Source organism: Hypanus sabinus, chromosome 7 (genome assembly GCF_030144855.1).
Source record: "Hypanus sabinus isolate sHypSab1 chromosome 7, sHypSab1.hap1, whole genome shotgun sequence".
Taxonomy (NCBI): Eukaryota; Metazoa; Chordata; class Chondrichthyes; order Myliobatiformes; family Dasyatidae; genus Hypanus; species Hypanus sabinus.
In genome coordinates, this window is record NC_082712.1 from 42316038 (window position 1) to 42341952 (window position 25915).

At 40.0% G+C, this 25915-nt stretch overlaps 1 protein-coding gene across 1 annotated transcript in view; it reads left to right on the forward strand.

Moving 5' to 3' along the window:
* Positions 1-25915, forward strand: part of LOC132396748 (centromere protein C-like) — a 106931-nt gene that overhangs the window by 53144 nt on the left and 27872 nt on the right. Inside the window, exons 8-11 of the mRNA XM_059974606.1 lie at positions 278-1014; positions 4008-4206; positions 10847-11017; positions 15268-16214. Of these exons, the coding sequence (XP_059830589.1) occupies positions 278-1014; positions 4008-4206; positions 10847-11017; positions 15268-16214 (2054 nt within the window). The remainder of the gene's footprint in view (positions 1-277; positions 1015-4007; positions 4207-10846; positions 11018-15267; positions 16215-25915) is intronic.

Genomic DNA, 25915 nt, shown 5'->3' on the forward strand with positions numbered 1-25915 from the left:
AGGCAGATCCATTGGCTATAGCTTGTGGATGAAAGATGATTGGGATTTGACTTTACGGGTGTGGATGCGAAGTCTGTTTCAGATTTAATGTCCAGGTACCAGATGATGCAATTTCACATTGGTCAGGCAAGTATGTCTAAAGAAATTTCAAAGTGCCCTGGTTGGATTTATATTGGCTGTGGTTAAGTTTTAATTTTGTACCTCAGCAGATCTTTATTTGAGCAATCAAGTCAATGTTTAAAAATAATTAATAAAGTTAATCACATTTGTTTTACAGACCAACTGTTTTAGGATTGACACAGCCACCACAAGTTGAGCCACTTGTTCTTACACCAAAGTGTAATGACTTTGAATTTGAATTGGTGGAAGAAGGGAGCTTCTGTTTTGAATCATGGACTTCCAGACCAAGGAAGGCACTGAGTCAGAAACCCATTGCACAAGAAAAGAAATCTATCTTAGATGTGAAGAATATAACAAAGAAAGAAAAGCACCAGAAAGCAGATGGAAACCAAGTTGCTGCCTCAGATGTAAAACAAAGGGAACCAGCAAATGAGCATTTGCCCCTTAAACAATCAGAGGATGCAAAATCTTGCCAACAAAACAAGCAGGGATCTAGCAAAAGCTCTGTATGTACTGCAAAGAATAATACTGAGAGAGAGTTACAAAATGAACCTTCAGCTGCCTCTAGATGGTCTTTGACCTCCAAGAAAAGAACAGAATTGGGATATGCAAAACAAAGAAAGTCAAGAGAAGTGTGTGTCAAGTCTCAGGAGAACAGAGATGATTGTGAGGCATTCCAGGAAGATTCACTTTTATGCCTTGTAAAGAAGACTAATAAAATGGATTCTAATGCACTTGAGCAGGGTGCTTTAAGTTGTAAGAACTCTGCAGAAGCTGGCAGTTCAACCAATTTAGCCAAAGCAGATGAAAATAACAGAAAAATGCCTAGTAAAAGACTTTGCTCTAGAATTGACACTCCAAGCAAGCAGTCTTTGGCTAAAAGACCAATATCAGGTATAGTATGTATTTCCTAAAGTAGCATGTGATTAGTTCTACTTTTCCTACTAAAATTGATTCATTTGTGGTATGTCAGTCAAACTACCTAGGATTACTTTAAAGCTTTGAATCATGTTTTGTGCTCATATTTTTCTGGATATTGTGTGCATTAATATCCTTTTGAGCTTTACAGCTATGTTGCAAATAGAAGCAGAGATGGGTATGACTTTCCACACAAAATTCATACTTTAGTAGTAATAAGCCACTTTGCAGCAATCTTTTTGAATAAACTTGAAGGGCTAATAACTATAGGATGTTGGTATCTCCTCCCCTGGGCAGTCCCTTGGGATTGAGGATGATCTTGTTCAATTCTAGAAGTTTTTTTCTGTTCTGAAGTGGATAATGAGTCCATTGTGGGAATTGCAGATGGGTAAAGGCCGGGCAACTGAGTAGTGAGATGGTCTGCTTTTCAGCTGCTTGTATAGAGCCTTTGCTCCCAGTGTGCGGTTCTCAAATCCATCTTGATCATTTCTCCTATATTTGTGGGCCAGAGATTCCCTGGAGTCACTGGGGATCTATTTCTTCATTGATGTTTTGAATACAGTCTGAAAATTTTGCCCCTCTGCATGGTAATCTCTTATTTGGAATAGTCCAGTGTTGAGTATGTGAATAATGTTTATTGCTCAATATTGTAAATAAGATCTAACCAGGGGATCTTAATACTGGTGGTGGTGGCTTAGGTGAGGATATGTAAATATGTTTGCTTGGCCTTCCAGTGAATTGGTAAATTTAGCAGAGATGGTTTGAAGTTATTTTTCTAGTGCTTTAATAAGCCTGATTTTGATACTTCCAGTCTCAGAGGCCTATATGAGGATAAAAACCTGGCAAACCATGAATTTTGCTCTAGATCTAATATCTTCATCTTTAAATACCCCTTTTCCACAATTAACCAAAGGCTGTGCTCATTCATTAAGGCTGTAGTGCATCATTGGTATCTGCCTTTGCTGAGAGGTGATTCTTGAGATGCAGCTTCCTGTGATCTGTCACTGGATGTAGTCTTAAAATAAATTAACAAAAAACACTAATTTCCATTCAGGTTTTATATAACTTTCCGTGTTCATTTTATCTACCACATTTGTGAACCCTCCGATACCTTTCTGATTTTCTGCTTAAGGAAATTGATATTATTTGCTTGTTACCAGATCTTAATTTCTTTATGAAAATCAACTGAGGGCTCAGTGACCTTACAGCTAAAAATTTTAAAGCGAAATTCTACAGTTATTTCTCATTAAAATCAAAGATTACTTTTAAGCAGTGAGCACAGTTAGGATGCAGGGTTTGCACTGAGTTGCTATGATCTCTTGCATTTGGAAGTACAGAATTACTAACATTTGAATCTTGTGGTCTGAGGGAGTTACTTTAATTCTTGTAGATGTATTGTAGTTTTTAACAGTTAAATGTTACAGTTGAATGAGGAATATTAATTGAAAATCATACAAATCACATAACTTTGGAGGAGGAGTTGGTTAGACTGTCTTTTCATTGAATCTTGGAAATTTAGTACAGGAAGCTAATTTGCTCATTGTGGATTTTCTTGTTTTAACTCAAAGGGAATGTCTTGATATCTGAGAAGTTCCTTTAGAGTTAAAATGTTGGTGAAATGAATAGGAAATTTTTGATAAATTGAGACTGCCTGGCTCTACTCAGTGCTAGTTTTTAATCACAGTGGAAATTCAGTGTGGTATTCTCCAAATGCCTTTTAAAAAGCAGGTCATCCTTTAAAAAAACTTTTGATCAGAAAATTCTTGAGAGAATTGTATTACTTCATATTAAGTGTTCTCATGTATTCGTTAGGTAAGTGTCCAAATTGGTATAAGTTCATTTAGTTGCAACCACTGGTTTAATGTTCATGTACAGGATCAAAAGTAGATTCTTGAGACTGAATGTCTGTCCTGAAACAAGGGTGTTCAGTCCTTTTGAGGATGAAGGAGGCACCTTATGGTTCCTTAAGGTTTGTTATTGCCAGGAGGTGGTAGTGGGGATATGCTTCCAATACCTATTAAATGCCTCCAAATAGCCTTGTGACCTTCACATGTGGTGTAGCTACTAAGCCTGGCAGAATAGTTTCTACTGATAGGAGAAGGGACAAAGGTGGGTTACCGACACTTTAAAACCAATGGCTTTAGGCAGATAGGGCTCATTAGTCATGGTTGGCAGCTCATCTAGGAGAAGGAAGACTGAACTCAACCCTCTGCTGCCTTGCAGCTATACCCACTCATGAAGAAGGCTTCTGGACTAAACCGTAAGGAAAAATCTGGAGATAGAGTCCCTAAAGTAGTACTATGAGTCCAACGCTGATTGGCAACTCCTGCAATGTCACTAGTGCCAATCTATATCGGTCTCTGCCGTTCCTTTGGATTCATCAGCTGCTTGGAGAGGGGAAGCCTGCTACGTGGGTAACAGCTTGGTCTCCATATCGTACTGCTCTGGCTTGCGTATTGCCAATGGAGAGTCTCAGTGAAACGAGGGGGGTACACTTCTTTTCAAAAAGGGAAAAGCTTGCATCCATTACTCCAATAGTCCTTCTCTTTTCTGGCCCCATAAAAAGTTGTATTACTGACTGACGTAACTTTGGTTAGCTACTTCCTTGTATTAATTTGCTGACTTCCTTTTAAAAGAACAAATTTACTTTTCCAAAGTAATGTTTTATATTTTCAGCAGGAACTGTTTGAACAATTATGTTATTTTAAATTGTCAATGTTTTATTGCTTATCACTATTGTGGAAAGATTTATTTGGAGCCCTCTTGATAATGACATTATGTCAGAACCAAGTCCTGATGAAGGGTCTTGACCCAAAACGTCGACTGTTTACTCTTTTCCATAGATGCTGCCTGTCCTGCTGAGTTCCTCCAGTATTTTGTGTGTGTTGCTTGGATCTCTGCCATGTGGAGAATTTCTCTTGTTTGAGATAAAACGATGTAACTTATTTTCTGCCCTACTTTCGTTACAGACCCGTACACTAAATGTGTGGATCTGGAATCTATGCCATTAGCTCAGACCACAGCAGATAATAATGATATTGATGAATCAGCTGGATTTGAAACATATCAGCTAAGAAAAAGCGTGTATAGTGGGAAGAATAAAGAAACTACCATTGTGAATGGATCTCCAGCTCTTTCAAAACTCCCACAGAAAATTAAATCAAAAAGGTAAAATCAATATATAATTCCCTTTATAGTTTTCCATTGCTTCTGCTTAAAGCTAATTCCCTCTTGCTGAAGCATGGTTCTATAAGTACGATAGATTTTCACTCTTTTACACAAGCAACTTTCTGTATTTGTAAGCTGAATAAATAAGTTCCAGTATGTGGACTGAGCTTGACCATTCCTCATGCATAATTTTTGTTGGCAATGAAAATGGTATTTATTTGAATTCCTGATTTTCACACGGAATATTACTGTGCTTGTTTTCTACAAACTGGTGTGCACCTTACTTGAATCTGTTCAGTTGTGGACCTATATGGAACATAAACCTACAAAATATTAAATAAATCTGTTTAAAAATTGAGTCACTAAGAAACTGTTAGGAAAAACTCATAAGCAGTTATACATTCAAGATTTATGTTTATTCATCTTGAGCTCACAGGAACGCTATATTCAAATGTGGATATACTCATGTATGGTTGAATGATAATTGAACTTGAAATATATAGTTAATTTTGCTGTTTGCGTTTACAATCAACACACGCATTTAGTGGACTTGGACTAAGGCCTGCAGACATGGGCTTTGCCTTCCCCAATGGACTTGCAGAGATTCACAGCATTGGTTCCCGCCAATGGGTCGACTTCTGCATTTCTGATTTGACTCTTGGGCCTCAGTCATTGGATATTTGTTCTTGAACTCTGATCCCATTGATTTGTGGGCCCAGGGGACCGTCGGAAATCCTGCCAGCACAAAACTCCAATTCCAGAACCCACTGACAATTCAGTGAGCTGGGAGGAGGCTCTTGTCCACCTTCAACTGCCCAGCATCTGACCATGAATGTCCCACAACCACATCAGTGGCCTGATTTTTAATTCCCTCTCATCATTGCACATAAACCCTAATCTGTCTCCCAACTTTCTGTCCCCAAATCAATCCTCATGAAGCTAAACAAATTATAAAAACTGAGCCATGATTCAGGAAATGATTGTATAAGTATTTACTGCCAAGAAAGTTGGGCACAACAGAACTAACTCTAAAACAGGAGAATTTTTAATTAGGCAAGATTAAGGGTGATAAAATGCTAGTTAATTGATTCCATCTGTGAATTTTGAATTCCCCTAAAGAGAAGAAGCACGACTGGATATGCTTAATAACTAATTAAAATAAGGTACATTGCAAGAGTATTGTGAAATTGCTAAAATTATAGTTATTTGTAAGAAGGGAGATGTAACAGGATTATTAAATAATAGACCAGCTGGAATCAATGAATAAGAAAGAAGCATAAAGAATCAGGGATAGTTATTTGGCTGCAAGACAAGAAATGCAGATCAATGAATCAGAAGAAAAGCAAACTTAAAAGGATTGTTTATATGTAGAGGGTGAGAACGAAGTTGTGCTAAAATGTATTAAATCATAAATGACTTAAAATATCAGTAAATGAAAAGTTCTGATGAGAGGTCCTGGACCTGAAGTATTGGCTATTTCTCTTTCCACACCTTTCCCTCCTGAATATTTCTAGCGATTATTGGAGAAGTTACTAAAAAAGCTTCTGAAGGCTTAATTTGGGATATTGAGCATGGATTTGTTAAACGAATGACTAGATCATATAAGACTATCAGATAAGATATAGGAGCAGAATTAGGCCCATTGAGTCTGCTCTGTCATTTCATCATGGCTGATCAATTTCTCTCTCAGTCCTAAACTCCTGCCTCCTTTCTCCCCATACCGTTTCATGCCCTGACTTATCAAGAATTTATCAACCACTGCCTTAAATGTACCCAATAACATGGCCTCCACAGCTGTCTATGGCAATGAATTCCACACGTTCACACTCTCTGGCTAAAGAAATTCCTCCTCATCTCTATTTTAAATGGTCGTCCCTCTATTCTGAACCAGTGTCCTTTGGTCCTGCCTCTGCCTGCAAGGAGTTTGTACGTTCTCCCCATAATTGTGTGGGTTTCCTCTGGGTGCTCTGGTTTCCTCCCACAGTGCAAAGATGTACTAGTTGGTAGGTTAATTGGTCATTATAAATTATCCCATGATTAGGCTTGGATTAAATTGGGGATTGCTGAGTAATGTGGCTTGAAGGGCCAGAAAGGTCTATTCTAGTCAAGTCAAGTCAACATTTATTGTCATTTCGACCATAACTGCTGGTACAGTGCATAGTAAAAATTAGACAACGTTTTTCAGGACCATGGTTTACATGACACAGTACAAAAAACTAGACTGAACTACGTAATAAAAAAAACAGAGAAAGCTATACTACAGACCTACTCTGGACTGCATAAAGTGCACAAAAACAGTGCAGACATTACAATAAATAATAAACAGGACAGTAGGGCAAGGTGTCAGTCCAGGCTTCGGGTATTGAGGAGTCTGATAGCTTGGGGGAAGAAACTGTTATATAGTCTGGTCGTAAGAGCCCAAATGCTTCGGAGCATTTTCCCAGATGGCAGGAGGGAGAAGAGATTGTATAAGGGGTGCATGGGGTCCTTCATAATGTTGTTTCCTTTGTGGATGCAGCGTGTAGTGTAAATTCCTCATTTTATCTCAATAAATAAATACATTATAAAGCCTCAACATCACATCCTAGTTTGTATATGCTAGTTCTCTCGAAATGAATGTTAACATCATATTTGCCTTCCCCAACACCTACTCAACTTGTGAATTAACCTTCAGGGAATTCTACACAAAGACTCCCAAGTCCTTTGCACATCAGAATTTTGAATTTTTCTCCATTTAGAAAATAATATGCTTTTATTTCTCTACCAAAGTGCATGGCCATACAGTTCCTGGCACTGTATTCCATCTGCCATTTCTTTGCTCATTTTTCTAATCTGTTTAAGTTCTTCTGTAGCCCCTCTGCTTCCTCAATGCTACCTGCCCCTCCACCTACCATTGTTTTGCCCGCAAACTTGGCCAAAAATCCATCAATTCCAATTCATTGACATATAATGTGAAAGGAAATGGACCTAACACGGACCCCTGTGGAACACTATGGTCTATGGCAGCCCTTTTATTCCAACATTTTGCCTCCTGCCAATCAATCAGTGCTCTATCCATGTAATATAGTGAGCTCTTAAGTTGTGAAGCAGCCTCATGTGTGGCACCTTTTCAAAGACCTTCTGAAAATCCAAGTACACTACATGTACCGATTCTCCTTTGTCTATCCTGCTTGTTATTTCTTCAAAGAATTCCAACAAATTTGTCAGGCAGGACTTTCCTTTAAGGAAACCATGCTGACTGCAATCTATTTTATCAAGTGCCCCCAGGTACCCTGAAACAACATCCTGAACAATCAACTTCAACGTCTTCCCAACCACTGTGGTCAGACTAACTGGCCTATAATTTCCATTCTTTTGCCTTCTTCCCTTCTTGAAGCGTGCTGTGACGTTTGTAATTATCTAGTTCTCTGGAACCATGTCCTAATCCATTGATTCTTGAAAGATCACTACTGATGCCTCCACAATCTCTTCAGCTAGCTCTTTCAGAACCCTGGGGTGTAGACCATCTAGTCCAGGTGACTTATCTACCTTCAGACCTTTCAGTTTCCTAAGCATCTTCTCCCTAATAAGAGCAACCGCCCACACTTCCCCTTGACACTCTCAAACTTCTGTCATAATTGCTTGTTGTCTTCCACAGTGAAGACTGATACAAGATACTTATTTAGTTCATCTGCTGTATCCTTGTCCCCCATTACCACCTTTCAAGCATCATATTTCAATGGTCCTATATCTCCCCTCTCCTCTCTTTTACACTTTATATATCTGAATAAACTTTTTGAATCCTCTTTAATATTATTGGCGTGCTTTATCTTTGTATTCCATGTTTTCCTTCTTTATGACCGTTTTTAATTGCTTTCTGTTGGTTTTTTTTTAAAAGCTTCCGAAGTTTCTAACTTCCTACTAATTTTTGCTCTATTATATGTCCTCTTTTTGGATTTCATGTTGGCTTTGACTTCTCATTAGCCATGATTGCATCATTCTGCCTTTAGAAGTCTACTACTTCTTTGGGATGTATCTATTGTTACGTACCCCATAACTGGGTGTCTGAGCAGCAGAGAAAGAAGAATCTGTTGGAGTCTGGTGGTACCAAACTAAAGGTGTTTATTAGTAAACTACACAATACAATATCAAAAATGCAAATATACATATAAAACAAGTTAGCAGTAATAAACCTAAAAGTGTAGGAATAATAATAATAATAAACAAGCTCTATTGATGTCTAGGGGTAAATGAATTGTCATAGGAAAGTATAGAGTTCAGTTCATAAATGCTGAGGTGGTTATGGTTGTTGTATTGAAATCATTGGAGAGAGAGAGAGAGAGAGAGCAAGCGAGCGAGATGTAACAGCAACAGTTGCGGCAGGCAAACCTTTTGTGGCTTTCTTAATCCGTCGTGTCGTTGTGATCATACAGTTATGACCCCTCTGTTCTTCAGCTAGACCGTTCTTCTGTGGTGGACTCGTCACTTTGGCGTGAGTGGACACACACACACAAGTCCCCACCAGCCCTGCTGTAACACTGTGTGCTTTACTGACCGATCTCCTGATTCGGTTTCCGAAGCCCCCACCTTTCTGTGGGTTCTCAACACTCAGTCAGTGTCCACTGGTGTGTCTGAAGGGCGTCTCTCCAGACCTGTCTTTTATCCCCACTCGTGGGGTCTCAGCTGTCCATCAACTCTGAATGACCGTGTTCATCAAATTAGGCCACTCCTGCTATCTCCTGAAGAATGTTAACAAGCAAAGTAAAGTCCTTGTAGTGGAAGGTAAATAATCCAGGAAGAGTCAAAATACAGTAAATCAACAGTCTCTCTCCCCCTCTTATCTGTAGCAGATGTTCTTGCCTGTGTTTCATCTCTCTCCCTCATGAGCGGCATAGCAACAGCAATAGTTCGTAGTTCTCGGGGGGGGGGGGAAATAGTTAACTCTGCACCCCATTGTCCATCAGGTCTATTCATCTCTCATAACACTATCTATGCTGCACCTTCCATATTGCTCTCAGAAAATCCAGCTATTGCTGCTCGTCATCCACACACTCACTACTCTCTGGGTAAAAAAAAAACTTATTCCTGACATCCCCTCTGCACCTACCTACTGTGCCCTCTCGTGTTAGCCATTTCAGCCCTGAGAAAAAGCCTCTGACTATCCACACAATCAATGCCTTTCATCATCTTATACACCTCTGTCAGGTCAGCTCTCATCCTCTGTCATTCCAAGGAGAAAAGGCCAAGTTCATTAAACTTATTCTCATAAGGCATGCTCCCCAATCCAGGCAACATCCTGGACTGGATGATGCAACAAGACAATGATCCAAAACACAAGAGTAAATTAACAGTAGAATAGTTTAAAAAGAAGAAAATTCATGTTTTGGAATGCCAAGTCAGAGTCTAGACCTTAACCCAATTGAAACACCTGCTGGAGATTATTACTGCTTTAGGAGGTTCCAGTAGAAGTGGTAGAGGCAGGTTCAGTATTGTCATTTAAAGTAAAGTTGGGTAGGTATATGGACAGGAAAGGAATGGGGGGTTATGGGCTGAGTGCGGGTCAGTGGGACTAGGTGAGAGTAAGCATTTGGCATGGACTAGAAGGGCTGAGATGGCCTGTTTCTGTGCTATAATTCTTATAAGGTTATACTATTATTAAATACAAGGGTTCACATACTTTTGCCAGCCTGGACAGTGAATAATTAAACAATGTGTTGAGTAAAAGCATGAAAAGTACAATTGTTTGTGTGCTATTCGTTTAGGCAGATTGTATTTGTCTACTAACCTGTCTCAAAACCACCTGTCAATTTTTACGCTTTGCTTCTTGTCACCAAACCCATTTGGATCCAGCCTACCACTCTCCTTCAACTCGTCAGGCTTTTACTCTCACAGCAGCTGGCCTCATCCTCCAAGAGGATCATGACTTTGTCATAGGGTTTGGAGGCTCACATGCCTCAATAACCCAGAGTGCTATGTTGGCTATAGTGAGAACATTATGCTCCTGATAGGGTCATCCATGCAAATAGGTCAAAGGGTAGAGGCCAGAGTAAGAGTAGTCCACTGGTCCTCCAGTTTCAGGGTTTCAGCGCAGGGCTAACAAAGCCTGACTGATAGAACAAAACTAATGAAACAGCAATGAAAAATCCTTCTACGTCTGATCTCAACCCAGAACTTGCATGCCTGACGGTAATGAAAATCGAGCTACTGACATGATGAAGGAAGCCCTGAGCACCGCCAGAGATGGAGGACCTTCACTGCAGCCCTAAACGCCAGTGGTGTAATGGGCAGTAGACAGCTGACCACATACCTCTGTAATTCCCCTTTATTCCACTGTAATACTGTTACATTTATCTTTGTTTAGAATTTAGAAGAATAAAAAGGATATCTCATTTAAATTTTTAAAATCCTGATAGGATCTGACAGATTATGCAGAAAAAAATTTGTTTTCCTACTGTATGATTAATACATTGATGATGGCATTTGGCGTAATATTATGTTGTTATATACTTAAATTCCATTGGTTCTTGATGGGTCATGTTACTATAGAAAGCTGCAGCAACTTCTACTTAAGAAATTAGGATTGCACATTAGTCTTGCAAGTTGCCACATTTCCTAAATGCTTTGTTTAAGTGTTACTCATTATTTTTTATTGCAATTGAAGCTTAAATACAAGTAAAACACCTGGGGTCTTGAGCAACTTTTTTGTGAGTCAACAAAAGGGATATCCATCTGAGAACTTTGTTCCATCTGAGAACGTTGTCCCATCTACATCTGGACTTGAAAAACAACAGAAAGAAGCACCACTTATTCCTCAAGCAAGATTTGGGATAAAGTAAGTTTTCATCTTATTTTCCAGAACATTGTGACAGATAATTATTATGACATTTTAAAACCAGGAACAATCATGGCTTTCAATTGGCTTACTTTTGATATTTTTACACTTGGGGAAGTACTTCTGAGATAATAATCTAACCTTTATTCCATCTGAGAAGGCAAAGAATTTATTTCTCCAGTAGAGATCCTGTGACCATAGTATCTTCCTTGATAAGAGTGAACCTGGAAAAAAAATCATGAAGGAAAGTATTATGGAAAATACACAGTCATAGAAAACTACAGCATAAAAACAGGCCTTTGGTCCATCTAGCATGCGCCAAACAATTTAAACTGCCAAATCACTACAACCTGCACTCAGACCATAGCCCTCCCATTCATGAACCTGTACAAACTTCTTTTAAACTTTGAAATCGAAATCACATCCATTCGTTGTGCTGGCAGCTTGTTCCACACTCTCTCCATCCTCTGAGTGAAGAAGTTACCCCTCGTGTTTTCCTTAAACATTTCACCTTTCACCCTTAATCCATACCTCTAGTTGCAGTCTCACCCAAGCTCAGTGGAAAAAGTCTGCTTGCACTTACTTCATAATTTTGTACACCTCTATCAAATCTTCCTTCAATCTTCTATGTAGGGAATAAAGTTCTATCCTATTCAATCTTTCCTTATAACTCAGGTCCTCCAGTCTCAACAACATCCTTGTAAATTTTCTCTGTACTCTTTCAATCTTATTTACATCTTTCCTGTAGGTAGATGACCAAAGATGCACACAGTATTCTAAAGTGGGAGTTACCAATGTCCTGCATGACTTTCACATAGCATCCCAATTCCTGTACTCAGTACTTTGACCTATGAAGGCCAATGTGCCAAATGGTTTCTTTATGACCCTATCAACCTGCAGCCACTTGCATTATGTTATGGACCTGTATTCCCTGATCCCTTTGATCTATCACATTCCTCAGTGTTTTACTGCTCCCTATGTATGACCTACCCTGGTTTTCTCCCAAAGTGCAACACCTCACAAGTGCTTGCATTAAATTCAATCTGCTAATTTTCAGCTGGTCCAGGTCCTGCTGCAAGCTTTGGTAGCCTTCTTCTCTGTTCACTACACCCCCAATCTTGGTGTCATCCGCAAATTTGCTGCTCCAGTTAACCATATCATCCAGATCATTGATAGATAGCAAACAGCAATGGATCCAGCACCGATCCCTGTGGTACTCCACTAGTCACAGGCCTCCAGTCAGAGAGGCAACTATCTACAACCCACTTTCTGGCTTCTCCTGCAAAGCCAATGTCTAATCCAGTTTACTACTTCATAATGAATGCCAAGCAACTGCCTGTGTGCAACCTTATCAACTGACTTGCTGAAATCCATGTAGCCAACATTCACTACCGTGTCTTCGTCAACTTTCCTGGTAACTTCTTTGAAAAACTTTATAAAATTAGTTAGATGCAACCTACCATGCACAAAGCCATGCTGACTATCCCTGATCAGTCCTTGTCTATCCAAATACTCATATATCTGGTCCCGTAGAGGGAAAATTAGTGGGAGGTACTAAGTTTTTAGTAGTAATCCATAATAGCAGCTACCTTTGATGGGAGGGGTTTCTCACCTTCTGCAGGGATGTGATGGCAGAGAAAGCCAATGGTTGACAACCCAAACTAGGATTTAGCAAGGTTAATAATCAACCTGTGTTGGCTTAAGCGGATTTGGAAGCACTGGTGACAAGTATGTTATCCAGGTAAACAGAAAGAAAATTTAAGCTTTTAGTACACAGTTCATCAGCCATTGGAAAGTCTGCTGCATTTTTCAGTCAGTCTAAATGGCATGTGCAGAAACTCAAAAAGGCCAAATGAGGTTATCACAGTTGTTTTGGGAATGTCCTCCAAACACATAGGCACCTGATGATAGCCCCTAACTAGATCAACTTTGGAAAAAATTAACTGTAGAAATGTCTTGAATGTGTGGGACCAGGTAATGATAAGGGGTGGTGGCCTTGTTAAAGTGTATGTAATCACAACGTGAGTGGCAAACACCATTGGGCGTAGAGCCCCTAATTAGATCGACTTTGGAGCACTTTAGCCAGGATGAAGTCCCATGTGTAACGTCGCCCACTGAAGCAGAACATCACCCATTGTGTCCCATAAGTCTGGATCTTGCAATCATTGGCGGCCTCCAGTGAGGCTTCATCACTCTTTGTTTTTTAATTAATAGGCAATGCACAGCTGAGTACCTGTGACGCACAGGAAGCGGTGCCCAGGCTGTGATAGACAGTAGATGATCCTGGCAGCTGGAATCCATCGTTTTCACAGATCTCTGTTGTCTTGAACTCGATGTAGGACTGTTGTCAGGACTCCAGCTTTGGATTTTTCCCTTGGGGTTTACTCACAAAGCCTTCCCTATGAGGGGGTATAGCTGCAAGGCAGCGGAGGCTTGAGATCAGAGCTTTCCTTCTCCAAGATGATCTGCCAGACATGGCTAATGAGCCCCATCTACCCGAAGCAACTGGTTTTAAGGTGCCAGTAATCTGCCTTTGCCCCTTCTTCTGTCAGTACAAATGGTTTTGCTGGGCTTAATAGCGAAGCCACACATGAAGGCCAGGAGCTGGGCCTGGTTGTCGGAGACTATTTGTGGCGCACCATTCACAGCATTAAATAAGTAGTGGGAGCTTGTCCCCATTAGCACCCCAGGCTATAACAACCTTAAGGAACACATTTTATTGAACTTCAAAAACTACACAACAAAATTGTGCGTAAAACGTTTTACATAACAACATCGTTATGTAAGACCAGCCTCTTAGAATGAAATCCCAACTCAGTGTCAGTGGTTGTGAATTATGTACATTTCTCCCAATTAGGTTATTCTACAATATTATTGCTGTCTACAATTATTATTGTAGACAATATTATTCTACAATTATTGCTGTCTTCCTTAATTTTAACTATATCTAAATTTAATGTCATCTATAAATTTTCAAATTTTGTTTGCAATTTCTATGCATATATTATTTACTGATGTACACTAGTGATGTAACTTCAATCCTTGAAAGCTATTTTATCATCAACAAATGTGATTTATGAACAGCATGTGGATTTTCTGTTACTGCTGAAAGGAGAACCGTATGGCTTCAATGTTGAATTGTTCTGTCATTGACATTTCTGAAATAGCATGGGACTATTAATTAGCTGCCTTGATTTAATTTAGTTGGGCAAGTAGGTCTTATTTGGGCAATGTTGCTGAGCCAAAAAGTTCCCTGATAATCTAGTGCCTTTACTAACTCAAGGTGTTATTTTTATGATTAATTTTCTTACAGAAGCAGCATGATGAAGCAAAATTTACAAACATACAAAAATCAAAATGATTCTACGTTTCTCACTCTCATGTACTGTTATAGATTGTAAGATGTGAAACCATTAGCTTTTGTGGAAACTTAACTGCATTCTAAATAATGCATAGCCATAAACGGTTTTCTTACGTTCAGACATTTGGTGGAACTGTTAAGTGTTTAAGGACAGCTGGCCTTCTATTGGACATGTAACGTCAAGCAACTGATGGCAGCGGAGGAATTCCCTCAAAGCTGCAGAGACCAAATTTGATCCTGACTGAGGATTGTCAATGTGGACATTTCAGATTCTTAATACTGTGGCGACCCACTTTACAGCACACTTGAACCGGCTCACAAAATGGTGCGCGCCGGCAGGGAGGCCGGCCCCAAAAAGGGTGCCAGGCCTTCTTCACCAGCAAGGAGAAAAGCCCACGCGCGGGAAGGGTCTGTGAATATGTGTCCTTACAGCATTCCTGCCTGGGGAGGGCGGAAACGGGAAGGCTTAAAAGCAAGGCCGCGAATTTGGAATAAAGCTTTAACGCAACTGCAACTCACTGTCTGCATGTCGTTATTCCAGCGCTGTGTGTAGCACACCGCTACGATACCATGATTTTTGCTGATGGGTGTTCCTTGTACCTTCTACATTTCAAAGACCTGACAATGGGTTAATTGGCCGTAGTAAATTACTACTTGCTGTAGATAAGTGGCCAAATAATCAAAGGGAGGTTTATGTGAGAACATGAGAGAATAAAATAAGAGTGTGTATGAGACTGGGATTTTGATGCTGGGAGCTGGCTTAGTCTTAATGTACCTCATGTGTTATAATAAGTAGTGTCTATTGTCATACATTAGGTTTAATGCCAGATGTTTAATGTTTAATGTCTTGATGCCAGAGAAGAATGTGATTTTCTTTTTTCTCTTGCAGGTCTGCTTTATCTGCATTACCACACCCTGTTACACAATTTACTCCTGTTACTCCAGCACCCAACACTGAATTTGTATTTGAATCGGAAGAAGAAGAAAACTTCTGTTTTAAGTCATGGATTACAATACCAAAGAAAGCCTTTGTGCAAAAGCAGGATCCTGTTGAATTAGAGAAGGAACGTATTGTGGATGCAAAGACAACAAAAAACAAGGAAAGAAAGCAGAAGGCGACAAAAGAGAAAACATTCACTATTCAATCAAAGATAAGTGATAAAAATCAGTTAGCTCAGAATATAAAAAACAAAGCAAAATATGAAAATCAATCTCGGAAACGTCCTGCATATCCATTAAAAAGTACTACTGAGAAGGAGCAAAAGGAAGTACACAATGAATCTTCATTCCACTCCCCTCCCAGACAAAAAAAATTGAAATCTGCAAGGCCAAGGAAAAAATCTATAGTTGAATCTGATAGAGACAAAAATCAGAAAAAGTTACAAGAGGAATTACACCAAGAACCTCATTTCTATGTTACGGGATCTAAGAACAGAACTGAAAAGGCTGAACTTTTTGATCAAAGTACAAGTGCTTATAATAAGTTTTTAGAATCAAACTCAATAAATTTGGCTTCATCCCATTCAAAACACTTGTTGCCTTCTGATAAAACAAAGTTAGAAGGCAAAAAAGGAAGACAAAGAAAGAAGTTTGTGGCCAAGTCTAAAAGAGCCAAAGAACAAGAAGAAATTAAGGCCAGATTTTGTGTTCAGGAAAATGAAAATGGAATGGAAGAGTCCGGAATGTCTAAGCAGAATACAATTCCAAAGAATCCCTCAGAATATGGATATTCAGTAAAGGATTACAATGAAAAGAAATCAAAGCTGCCTTTATTTGCAAAATCAGGCTCTGAGAGCAAAAAGAGAACCAAAAAGAAACAAAAACAGAACCGAACAGGTAACAATTTATTTAGAAAAATTGTCATTTCAGCCTTATGAAAATATCCAGTACATTGCTGTTTAATATTGTAGTTTTAATAGTTGGCCAATATTCATTAGTATTTAGTCAAAGAAAAGTGGCTTTTCTGAAATCCAAAATGATCAGTGACTATCACAAATTTTTAACACAAGAACAATATGAAACAGAATTTTCCCATCTTATGTTTGCATGCATGTTTAGTTTGCTTCAGGCTGCTAGCATGCAGCAGCTTAGCTTGCTTCAGGCTGTTTCCATTTACTTCAGAAAATTGCATAATTGTATGAAAATAAGATTCTTGGGAAAAATCTCTTGCCTGTTATTTTTTGGAACTTTATATTTTCAAGGCACTGTCAAGTGAGGTATTAGTCTTCCTTGGCTTAGTTTTTTATTTTCTGTATGCCTGTTTGAAATGCTTTAATGTGTTTTTCTTCTTAGGGAACATTATGTCTCTATATTGATACAGATTATCAAATCCCAAGAAAGTTTTTTTGAATTAGAGAATGCCATTTGACCTATAAAGCCTTTTTTTAAACTAATGAACAAACTTTGCTGAATGACAGTCATTGATAACATACAGTCCAGTTCATAAGCATAAGAAGCATTGACCAAAATTGCAGCATTATCAAATTCAAGTTCAAGATTGTTTAATGTAATTTCCAGTACACAAGTGTAAAGGAGAACAAAATAATTATTACTCTGGATCAGATGCAGCACAAAAAACACATAAAGATAAACATAATAATAATGATTTAAAAAGCACAATAAATATAACTACGTACGCTAGCTTATTTTATATTGACTGTATGCCCATTAAGTAACGTTAGGTACAGGAGTATGGAGTGGTGGGTTAGTGGGAGTAGGTGTTGATCAGCCTTACTGCTTGGAGAAAGTAACTGTTTTTGAGTCTGGCATTGATGCTGTGTAGCCTCCTCTCTGAAGGGAGAGTGGCAGACAGTCCATGAGCAGAGTGGGTGGGATCTTTCATGATGTTATTGGCCCTTTTCTGGCACTTCTCTGTATATGGGACAGTACGGTAGTGTATGGCTAGCACAATGCTTTACAGTACAGGTGAACCAGTCACTAGGCCACGAGCTCTTCCACATCCTCTCTGTAGGCTGTCTGATCATTGTTAGTGATGAGCTCCACTATTGCTGTGTCATCGGCAAATCTGACAGTGTGATTACTCAGGTGCAGTCAATTGTGAGCAGTGCTACGAACCCCGTAACTGGGTCACTTACCAGCAAAGATAAATAGGCCCATTGAAGTCTGATGGTACTATTTTTAAAAGTCTTTATTTATAAAGAGGCACAAAAATAAGATTAATACAGACATTCAGATAAAATACGTCGTCAATACAATCGAAAAACGCGGGTATAATAATAATCATCAATTAAGCAATAGCTCTATCATTTGTCTAGGGGATAATGTATTGTCTGATGGAAAGATAAAAGTCACTGTCCTTTCAAGCTGCAGCTTTTTGGGTTTAAGAGAGACTGTTTTAAACTTGCCTGGGACTTTTATTAGGCCAATCCATTGCGTCGGGGGAGTGGGCTCCTCATTGTTAGTTCCAGGTCGTTTTCCGTGGGACCAGCCACCAGCCCCCAGGCAAGGGAACCGAATACACGTGGCTTCCTTCAAATAGCTTCCCGCTATTGCGGGATCGCTAGTGTTTCTTCTGGTGCGTCTGAAAGGGGTTGTTCCCCCAGACCCTCTTTTATACTTCCTCACGGGGTCTCAGATGTCAATCAGGTTGGGATGATGCAATCCCTCTCTCAACCAGCCCACTTTGCCCGAGGGCTTGCACATAGCCTAGTCCCCAATCCACAAACGTGGTCTTCAGGAGACAATGGCCAGGTCTCTCTCATTTCCTGGGTCCTCTGAGCCAACCCAATAATGCTCTTGCAATTCTCACAAAGGAGGGGGCTCCCCTGCCCCTTCGGCCCCTCAGAGCTGTGGTGCATTCATAACAGCAGAGAGTACAGTGGGCTTGGCTCACAGCCCTGGGAGTCACCCATGCTGAGGATAATGGGGAGGGAGGAAGGGTTGTGCATCCTGCCTACCTGAGGTCTGTTTGTTTGGAACTCCAACACCCAGTTGCACAGTGGTGTATACTGTATCTGTTGCTATGGGAAACATTTGCATTCTCTAAATGAGAGTTTGCATGGGTCTTTCTGGTATTGTCCTTAGTAATGTGCTGACTCTTTCAATTGCTGTCTGCAATATCTAATTTCTGTCAAATGGCTATCTCAAAATAGTGTGGTCTATATTGTTGTGGATGCGACCTGCTGCTGTAGATGTCTTAACATATTGCTTATCCACACTATTGTTTTCGTATACACAGGGTTGATTAAGGTGACTTGGCTGAGAGGTATTATGCAAGGTGGACCAGGCTCTATGTTTGTTGCATTGCTATCATAGACCTTTGGGACTGTTTTAAATGTTTGTGGAATTGTTTCAAATGTATCTGGTCAGATATTTTAAAACTGTTCAAATAGGGTCAATTAAATAACCAATTAATATAGGAATGACTATAAATGCGATATAAAAATAAATGAAACACCATAAAATGTCAAATAACTCTCTGTAAAAAGGTAAACTGGCAAAGATAAGTTTTATTAGGCTCAGAATCTGATTCTGTTGCTGCCTAATGTAAGAGTAAGTATTCAATAAGTACCTTTTATAAACTGAGGAATATGATGAACTGTACATCCAGCACATCTGCTCAATGCATCATTGCTTTGATACTATGCCCAGTGGTGAGTCCAGCTGAAGACACAGGAGGTCATACGTACAGGCATCTTTTCTGCAGATTGTTTCAAAATTGTTATACTTTGACTATGCCTGTTTTGTGATCTGTTGAAATACTGATTGAAGTTTGCATTTCCATAGCCAGCTGGCACTAAAACTGAGCAGACCTCTGGATATCAGATTTGGACATCATACACTTGTCAGTAAAGTCCATCTTATGAATATCTAAACATGTGCCTAAAATGGGAGAACTGCCAAATGGCCAAATCACATAATATGCTGATAAGTCAAAGAAAATCCTTCTTTACATTTAACTTGCAGATTCCTCCATCAAGATATGTAGAAATAAACTGTACCATATGTCACGACAAATTTATCAGTGTGCTGCACTGAGATATACAGTTGGGAGGAAAAGGCTCACATGGTGTCAGATCTTCCTGTCTTATGTTAAATCCTGTTAAATACTACTTGCTCAAAGCAAGGTCACGTATCATTGCTGGATGAGGGACTTCAGTATTCCTCACCAAATGGTTAGTAAAACTGTCGTTAGTAAAGTTGGTTGAGACTTCGAAGGACATAAGTTTATCAGACCAGTACTATAGTGTGTGTTAGTAGAATCAGGAACAGAACTATAAATAAAAGATGATGAGCTGCCAGAGGAAGTGTTTGACAATACTTAATCATTTATAAGATATTTGGAAAAGTACATAGTTAGGAAATTCTTTGAAGGAAATGGGCCCAACATAGGCAAATAGGAATAGCTTAGATGGGCATCTTGGTTGGTATGCATGAATTGGGCTGATGAAATCTATAGCACATTACAGGCTCTTTGGACCACAATGGTGTGCTGACCATTGTAATCTACTCTACACGCTGCCTAGAGTTTCCCTACCGCATAGCCATCTGTTTTTTTAAGCTCTATGTACCTATCTCAGAGTCTCTTAAAAGACCTTATTGTATCTGCATCTACCACTTTTGCAGGCAGTGCATCCATGCACCCATCACTCTCTTTGTGGAAAAACTTACCTCTGACATCCATGGCATATTACTCTATGACTATATAAAGAGGGGTTTCCATAAACATACCCTTCTTCATTGTTGTTTCAGCCCAGCATGAACACAGATGAGACGGCTGAAGCCTCTGTCTTGTCTAGGACAAGAGGGTATGACTTCAGGATTGAAGGATGTCCATTTAGAACGGAAAGACTGTGAAATTACTTTAGTCAGAGGATGGTAAATCTGGAATTTGTTGCCACGAGTGGCTGTGGAGGCCAAGACATTGGGTGCATTTAAGGCAGAGATTGGTAGGTTCTTGATTAACCAGGGCATCAAAGGGTATGGGGAGAAGGCAGGGTAGTTGGGATGACTGGAAGAATTATATCAATCATGATTGAATGGCAGAGCAGACTCGATGGGCCAAATGGCCTACTTCTGCTCCTATATCTTATGGTGTTAAGAAGCAGGTGAATGGACTATCTCTGACCTGTGTGAAATCAATTGAGGGCAAATGTACAGGCCCTAATAACATCCCAGCTGCAGTGTTCAAACGTAGCGCTCCAGCGTCAGCAGCAGGATTGAATATCAAGGATTGAATATCAAGATGCGGAAAATCCCTCAGATATTTCCTGTCAAATCAATTCAAATTCACCTGGATAATAAAACCACTATTTTTGGTAGATTCAGTTTTAAACATAGTAATGTAAGGTGTCATCAATGGGGTTATAAAGCAACATACATTCACCCGTAAGACTTGGGTTTTGGGATCTCACTATTCGAGACCTCATTGTAACCTTGGTCCATTAGCATGCTTTAAAGTATAGAAGAAATAAGTGAATTTCAAAGCTTCAGTGGCAGTGCTTATCCTTAATTAAGGGTCACTATATGATCAAATGCAATATATAAGTGCTTGGAGAAAATGGAAGTCAGTGGGAACTGGGTGGAAAACCATTCATTGACTCTCTCCAAGATAGTTATGATTGTTGCAAACCAATCATATCAGCCGTTGAATATAACTGCAGTTCATTAGGTCAGTATTATTGATCAAACATCAGTTGTTTCAGGGATAATCTTGGCTCTGTTGTAAAGTCATACCATTGTTAGTGATTGAGATTGTTTAGTTTCAGTTTGCATTTCTGAGTTTTGAGCATGTACCCACGTGCAACATGACCCAGAAAACAATCAGAGTTCTGCTAAGTGTTGGTCAGTTATCATTGTCATTGAGAGACAACCTATCTATCTCAATATTCAATGACTTCACCATCCCTTAATCTCCAGTTATCAAAATTCCCAAAATTTAAATGGGCCAGCCAGATAAATACTGTGGCTACAAGTGCAGGTTAAGAGCTGTATTTTCTGTGACAAGTGATTTGCCAAAATATCTCCACCATCTACAAGCAATTTTGCTCACATGAATGTAACTGCTGGAGCTCTCATTATATAGCCAGTGACTAGGACAATGCATCATGATTAACTGGCATCCCATCTCATTTACCCTAAATATTCACTACAGCAGTGGTCCAACAAAAGTTTGCTTTGCTCACATCTGTAAAGTGGTGTTACTGTGCATCAGTAACTTCTGCAAAATCCAGGTGTTTCAAATATCTAACAACCTTGAAGATTTCCAACTGGTAGAGTTATTTCAGGCAGTTTGTCCACTCATGAGCAACTCATGTTGGTATAGTGCCATTCTAGCCAAGCTCTTTCTTACATAGATCTTGTAGGATCTTCTTAGCAGATAGCACAGCCACACTCAAGATTCCTCAAAAATCATTGATGTAACTAACTGTGGAGAGGATCCCTATTCTGGTGAGTAATCCATCTTGGATCATGATTTTAAACTTGACAGTGTCAGACTCACAAAGGTCATTGACACAAGGCAGTCACATAGAAGCAATGCAAAACCTAATCCATTGTCTCGCAGATGAACCGTCCTTCATTATATTCTGTGCACTTCCTCAGAGTGAAGTTGGCACAACTCAGTGAAGAAGTTGCTCCAAATAGATGTACCACTATTCTGAAGTCCTTGGCTGAGGTCACCATCAGGCCACCAGAGAAATCTTAGCAGATCTGCATCTTCTGCTGGTATTGTAACCTGGGGAAAAATGATTGAGTATTTGCCATGATCACCACTGGTTCTTTTCAAAATCTGATAATGACTCCATTCAGTGAGCTAGTAAGATCTGCTCCCTGTAAAAGCTGAGCATTAAGTTGCATAAAAGTCACACTGAAAAGATGCTCCACTGTCACACAAAACATGAAGCTGCTTTTTCTGGTGTGGTAAACACCATGATGTGGAATATATCAGACATTCCCATCAGTGCACGTCAGATCCTCTACTGGCACTCTTTCAGTATAACCTTCAGGGATGACATCCTTCGTGACAGATGTAGTAGTTCAAGGTGGCGCTGATGACCATTGGTAACATTCTGTGAGCTGCAGAAAATAGTTCTAAAAATTCTTTTAAATATACCTCTTGACTTACTTTCACTGCAATATGTAACATGTAATTTGCCTCTAAGCAATGGACTTTAAAAGTAACTCAATGATCTTCATATCTCACGATCATTTGAAGGGCTTGGCAAACCAGACATGAACGACACCTTTAAGAGGTTGAAGGTTCATCGCTATGGATGAAAGCAAGGCGGGGGTACTCCAAGCCATGGTGAAACAAAGAGGGATGAGTCCTCCTTTACCCAGCATTTTGTTGGCAAATGTACAGTTACTGGAGAACAAAGTTGAGGACCTGAGGGCAAGACTGCTGTGTCAGAGACAACTGAAAGTATGCTTGATTGAAACATGGCTTTCTCTGGGTATGTCAGATATGGTGATCAACCCTGAAGGCTTCTCAATTTACAGAATGAACTAAGCTACGGATTCAGGAAAGCAAAAGGTGGAGGTGTGTGTTTTATGATAACCTCTCGTTGGTGCTCCAATGTGATAGTTTTGTTACTGGATTGCTTTGAGTCAATGAATTGAGCTGTGGTCAAGCATTCAACTGGGGATCTCAGTGAATGCACCATGGTTACAGACTTTATTAAAAACAGCTGCAGATGAGTGTATCCCCACTAAATCATTCAGAACTAATCAATAAGCTCCAAGACCTTGGTCTAAATACTACCTTGTGCAATTGGATCATGGATTTCCTCACTTGTAGACCCCAGTTAGTTCAGATTGGCAGCATCTCCTCCGTGATCTTCATCAGCACAGGTATACCACAAGGCTATGTGCTTAATCCCCTGCCCTATTTGCTTTACACTTATGACTGTGGCTAAGCATAGCTTCACTGCTATATTCAAGTTTGCTTATGACACCACTGTCGTAGGCCAAATCAAAGGTAGTGATGAATCAACATATAGGAGGGAGATTAAAAATTTGGCTGAGAGGTATCATAACAACAACTTCTCACTCAATGTCAGCAAGACCAAGGAACTAATTATAGACCAGGAGAAAGAAATCCGAGGTCCATGTGCCAGTTCTCAACGGATGATCAGAGTTGGAAAGGGCCAGTAACTTTAAATTCCAAGGTGTTACTCTTTCAGAAAGAATGAAAGTATGTTCTTCGACTATAGCTTAGCATTTAACACCATTATTCGCACAATCCTGATTGAGAAGTTACAGAACCTTTGCTTCTGTACCTCCCTCTGCAATTGGATCCTTGATTTCCTAACCGGAGACCACATTCTGTGCGGATTGGTGACAATATCTTCGCCTTGCTGACAAACAACACTGGTGCACCTCAGGAGTGTATGCTTAGCCCATGACTGTGTGTCTAGGCATAGTTTGAATACCACCTATAAATTTGCTGATGATAAAACCATTTTTGATAGAATCTCTGATGGAGACGAAACAGTGTACAGGAGCAAGATATGCCAACTAGTGGAGTGGAGTTGCAGCAACAACCTTGCACTCAATGTCAGAAAGACAAAAGAGCTGATTGTGGACTTCAGGAAGGGTAAGACGAAGGAACAGATACCAATTCTCATAGAGGGATCAGAAGTGGAGAGAGTGAGCAGTTTCAAGTTCCTAGGTGTCAAGATCTCTGAGGACCTAACCTGATCCCAACATATCACGGCAGCTACAAAGAAGGCAAGACAGTGGCTATACTTTATTAGGAATTTGAAGAGATTTGGTATGTCAACAAAAACACTCAAAAACTTCTATAGATGTACCGTGCAGTGTTCTGACAGGCTACGTCACTGTCTAGTATGGGGGAGTTACTGCACAGGACCGAAAGAAGCTGCAGAGGGTCATAAATTTAGTCAGCTCCATCTTGGGTACTAGCCTACAAAGTAGGTTGACTGTGTGGTTAAGAAAGCATATGGTGCATTGACCTTCATCAATTGTGGGTTTGAGTTTAGGAGCCGAGAGGTAATGTTGCAGCTATGTAGGACCCTGGTGAGTCCGCACTTGGAGTACTGTGCTCAGTTCTGGTCACCTCACTATAGGATGGATGTGAAAACCATAGAAAGGGTGCAGAGGAGATTCACAAGGATATTGCCTGGATTGGGGAGCATGCCTTATGAGAATAGGTTGAATTAACTCGGCCTTTTCTCCTTGGAGCGATGGAGGATGAGAGGTGACCTGATAGAGGTGTACAAGATGATGAGAGGCATTGATTGTGTGGATGGTCAGGCTTTTTTCGCAGGGCTGAAATGGCGAGTACGAGAGTGCACAGTTTTAAGGTGCTTGGAAGTAGGTACAGAGGAGACGTCAGAGGCAAGTTTTTTTTATGCAGGGAGTGGTGAGTGTGTGGAATGGGCTGCTAGAATCTCAGGGTTGTATGTAGTGACATATGTACTTTGATAATAAAATTTACTTTGAACTTTAGTCAGTGTGAAATGACAAATCCTTCTTAAAATTCTTCCTTGGATTTAGAGCACACTGTGTGGTAAACTATGTGTATACCTGTCTGGACACGTCCCTCTGCTGACTGCTCCTGTGGCTCCTCCCACAGACCCCTGTAAAAAAAAATGATTGGAGGCACTGCTCCTCCCTCAGTCTCCAGGATGTTGTGGTCACTTCTGCTGCTAATAAAAGCCTATCGTTCGCCTCCCGTCTCCGAGAGTTATTGATGGTGCATCACACTGTTCTGCAGCCTTCCTGTTATTTGGCACATTAACCTCCTCCTTTCTCAAAGGTAAACTTATCTGGTGGTGGTCGTCCACCAGTTTTGCAGAATTTGTAACCAGCTTCATGAACTTGTTTTCTTTTGAAAAACCAGTTTGTTGACCCTGAATGCATTCATGGAAGTCTGCCTTAAACCGCCACTGCCAAAGCTCATCCATGTTCAAAGGAGAGATTTTGATAGCTTGTAAATTGTCAGCTCTGGTTGCACACAGTCTCTTCCATCACCATTGTCTCCTTTCAGTGGTCCATTCACAGTCCAACCCAACATTATTCTAATTGCATAACGTCCATTATTAACACTGTGAATCACTTGCAATGACTCCGATACTGTAGGCACATTCATCCCTATCAGCAGCTTAATTTCTGAATCAGTTCCAGCTGAGACCATCCCTGGCAATCCCTCTGATGTGGAATGTTCCCTCCGTGGACAGGCATTCTTTCCTCTGCATAGATATTAGGTCAAAGTTTCTCAACTGGGCTTCCGTGAGAGATTGTGATTTAAAAAAAACTTCATTTTTTGAACTTTGCGTGACGTGCGATACTAGCTCTTGCAGTGGTGGGCAGTGATTGAACAGCCCTGTTAGCAATCTTGAGGTCTCAGCAGTATGGCAATGTGTAGTAGGTCTGTGTTTATTTGCTTAAGTCCATTCTCAGTTTTTATCATGAGATAATTGGTGAGCACTGTGATGCATGGAGGAGAGGACAGTAGGCTGATAAATGGTGAGCTCTGTATTGCACAGAGGGAGGATGGTAGGCTGATGAGGAGCGTGGTGTGTTTTCCGAACATTGAATGGACTTGTTCAACT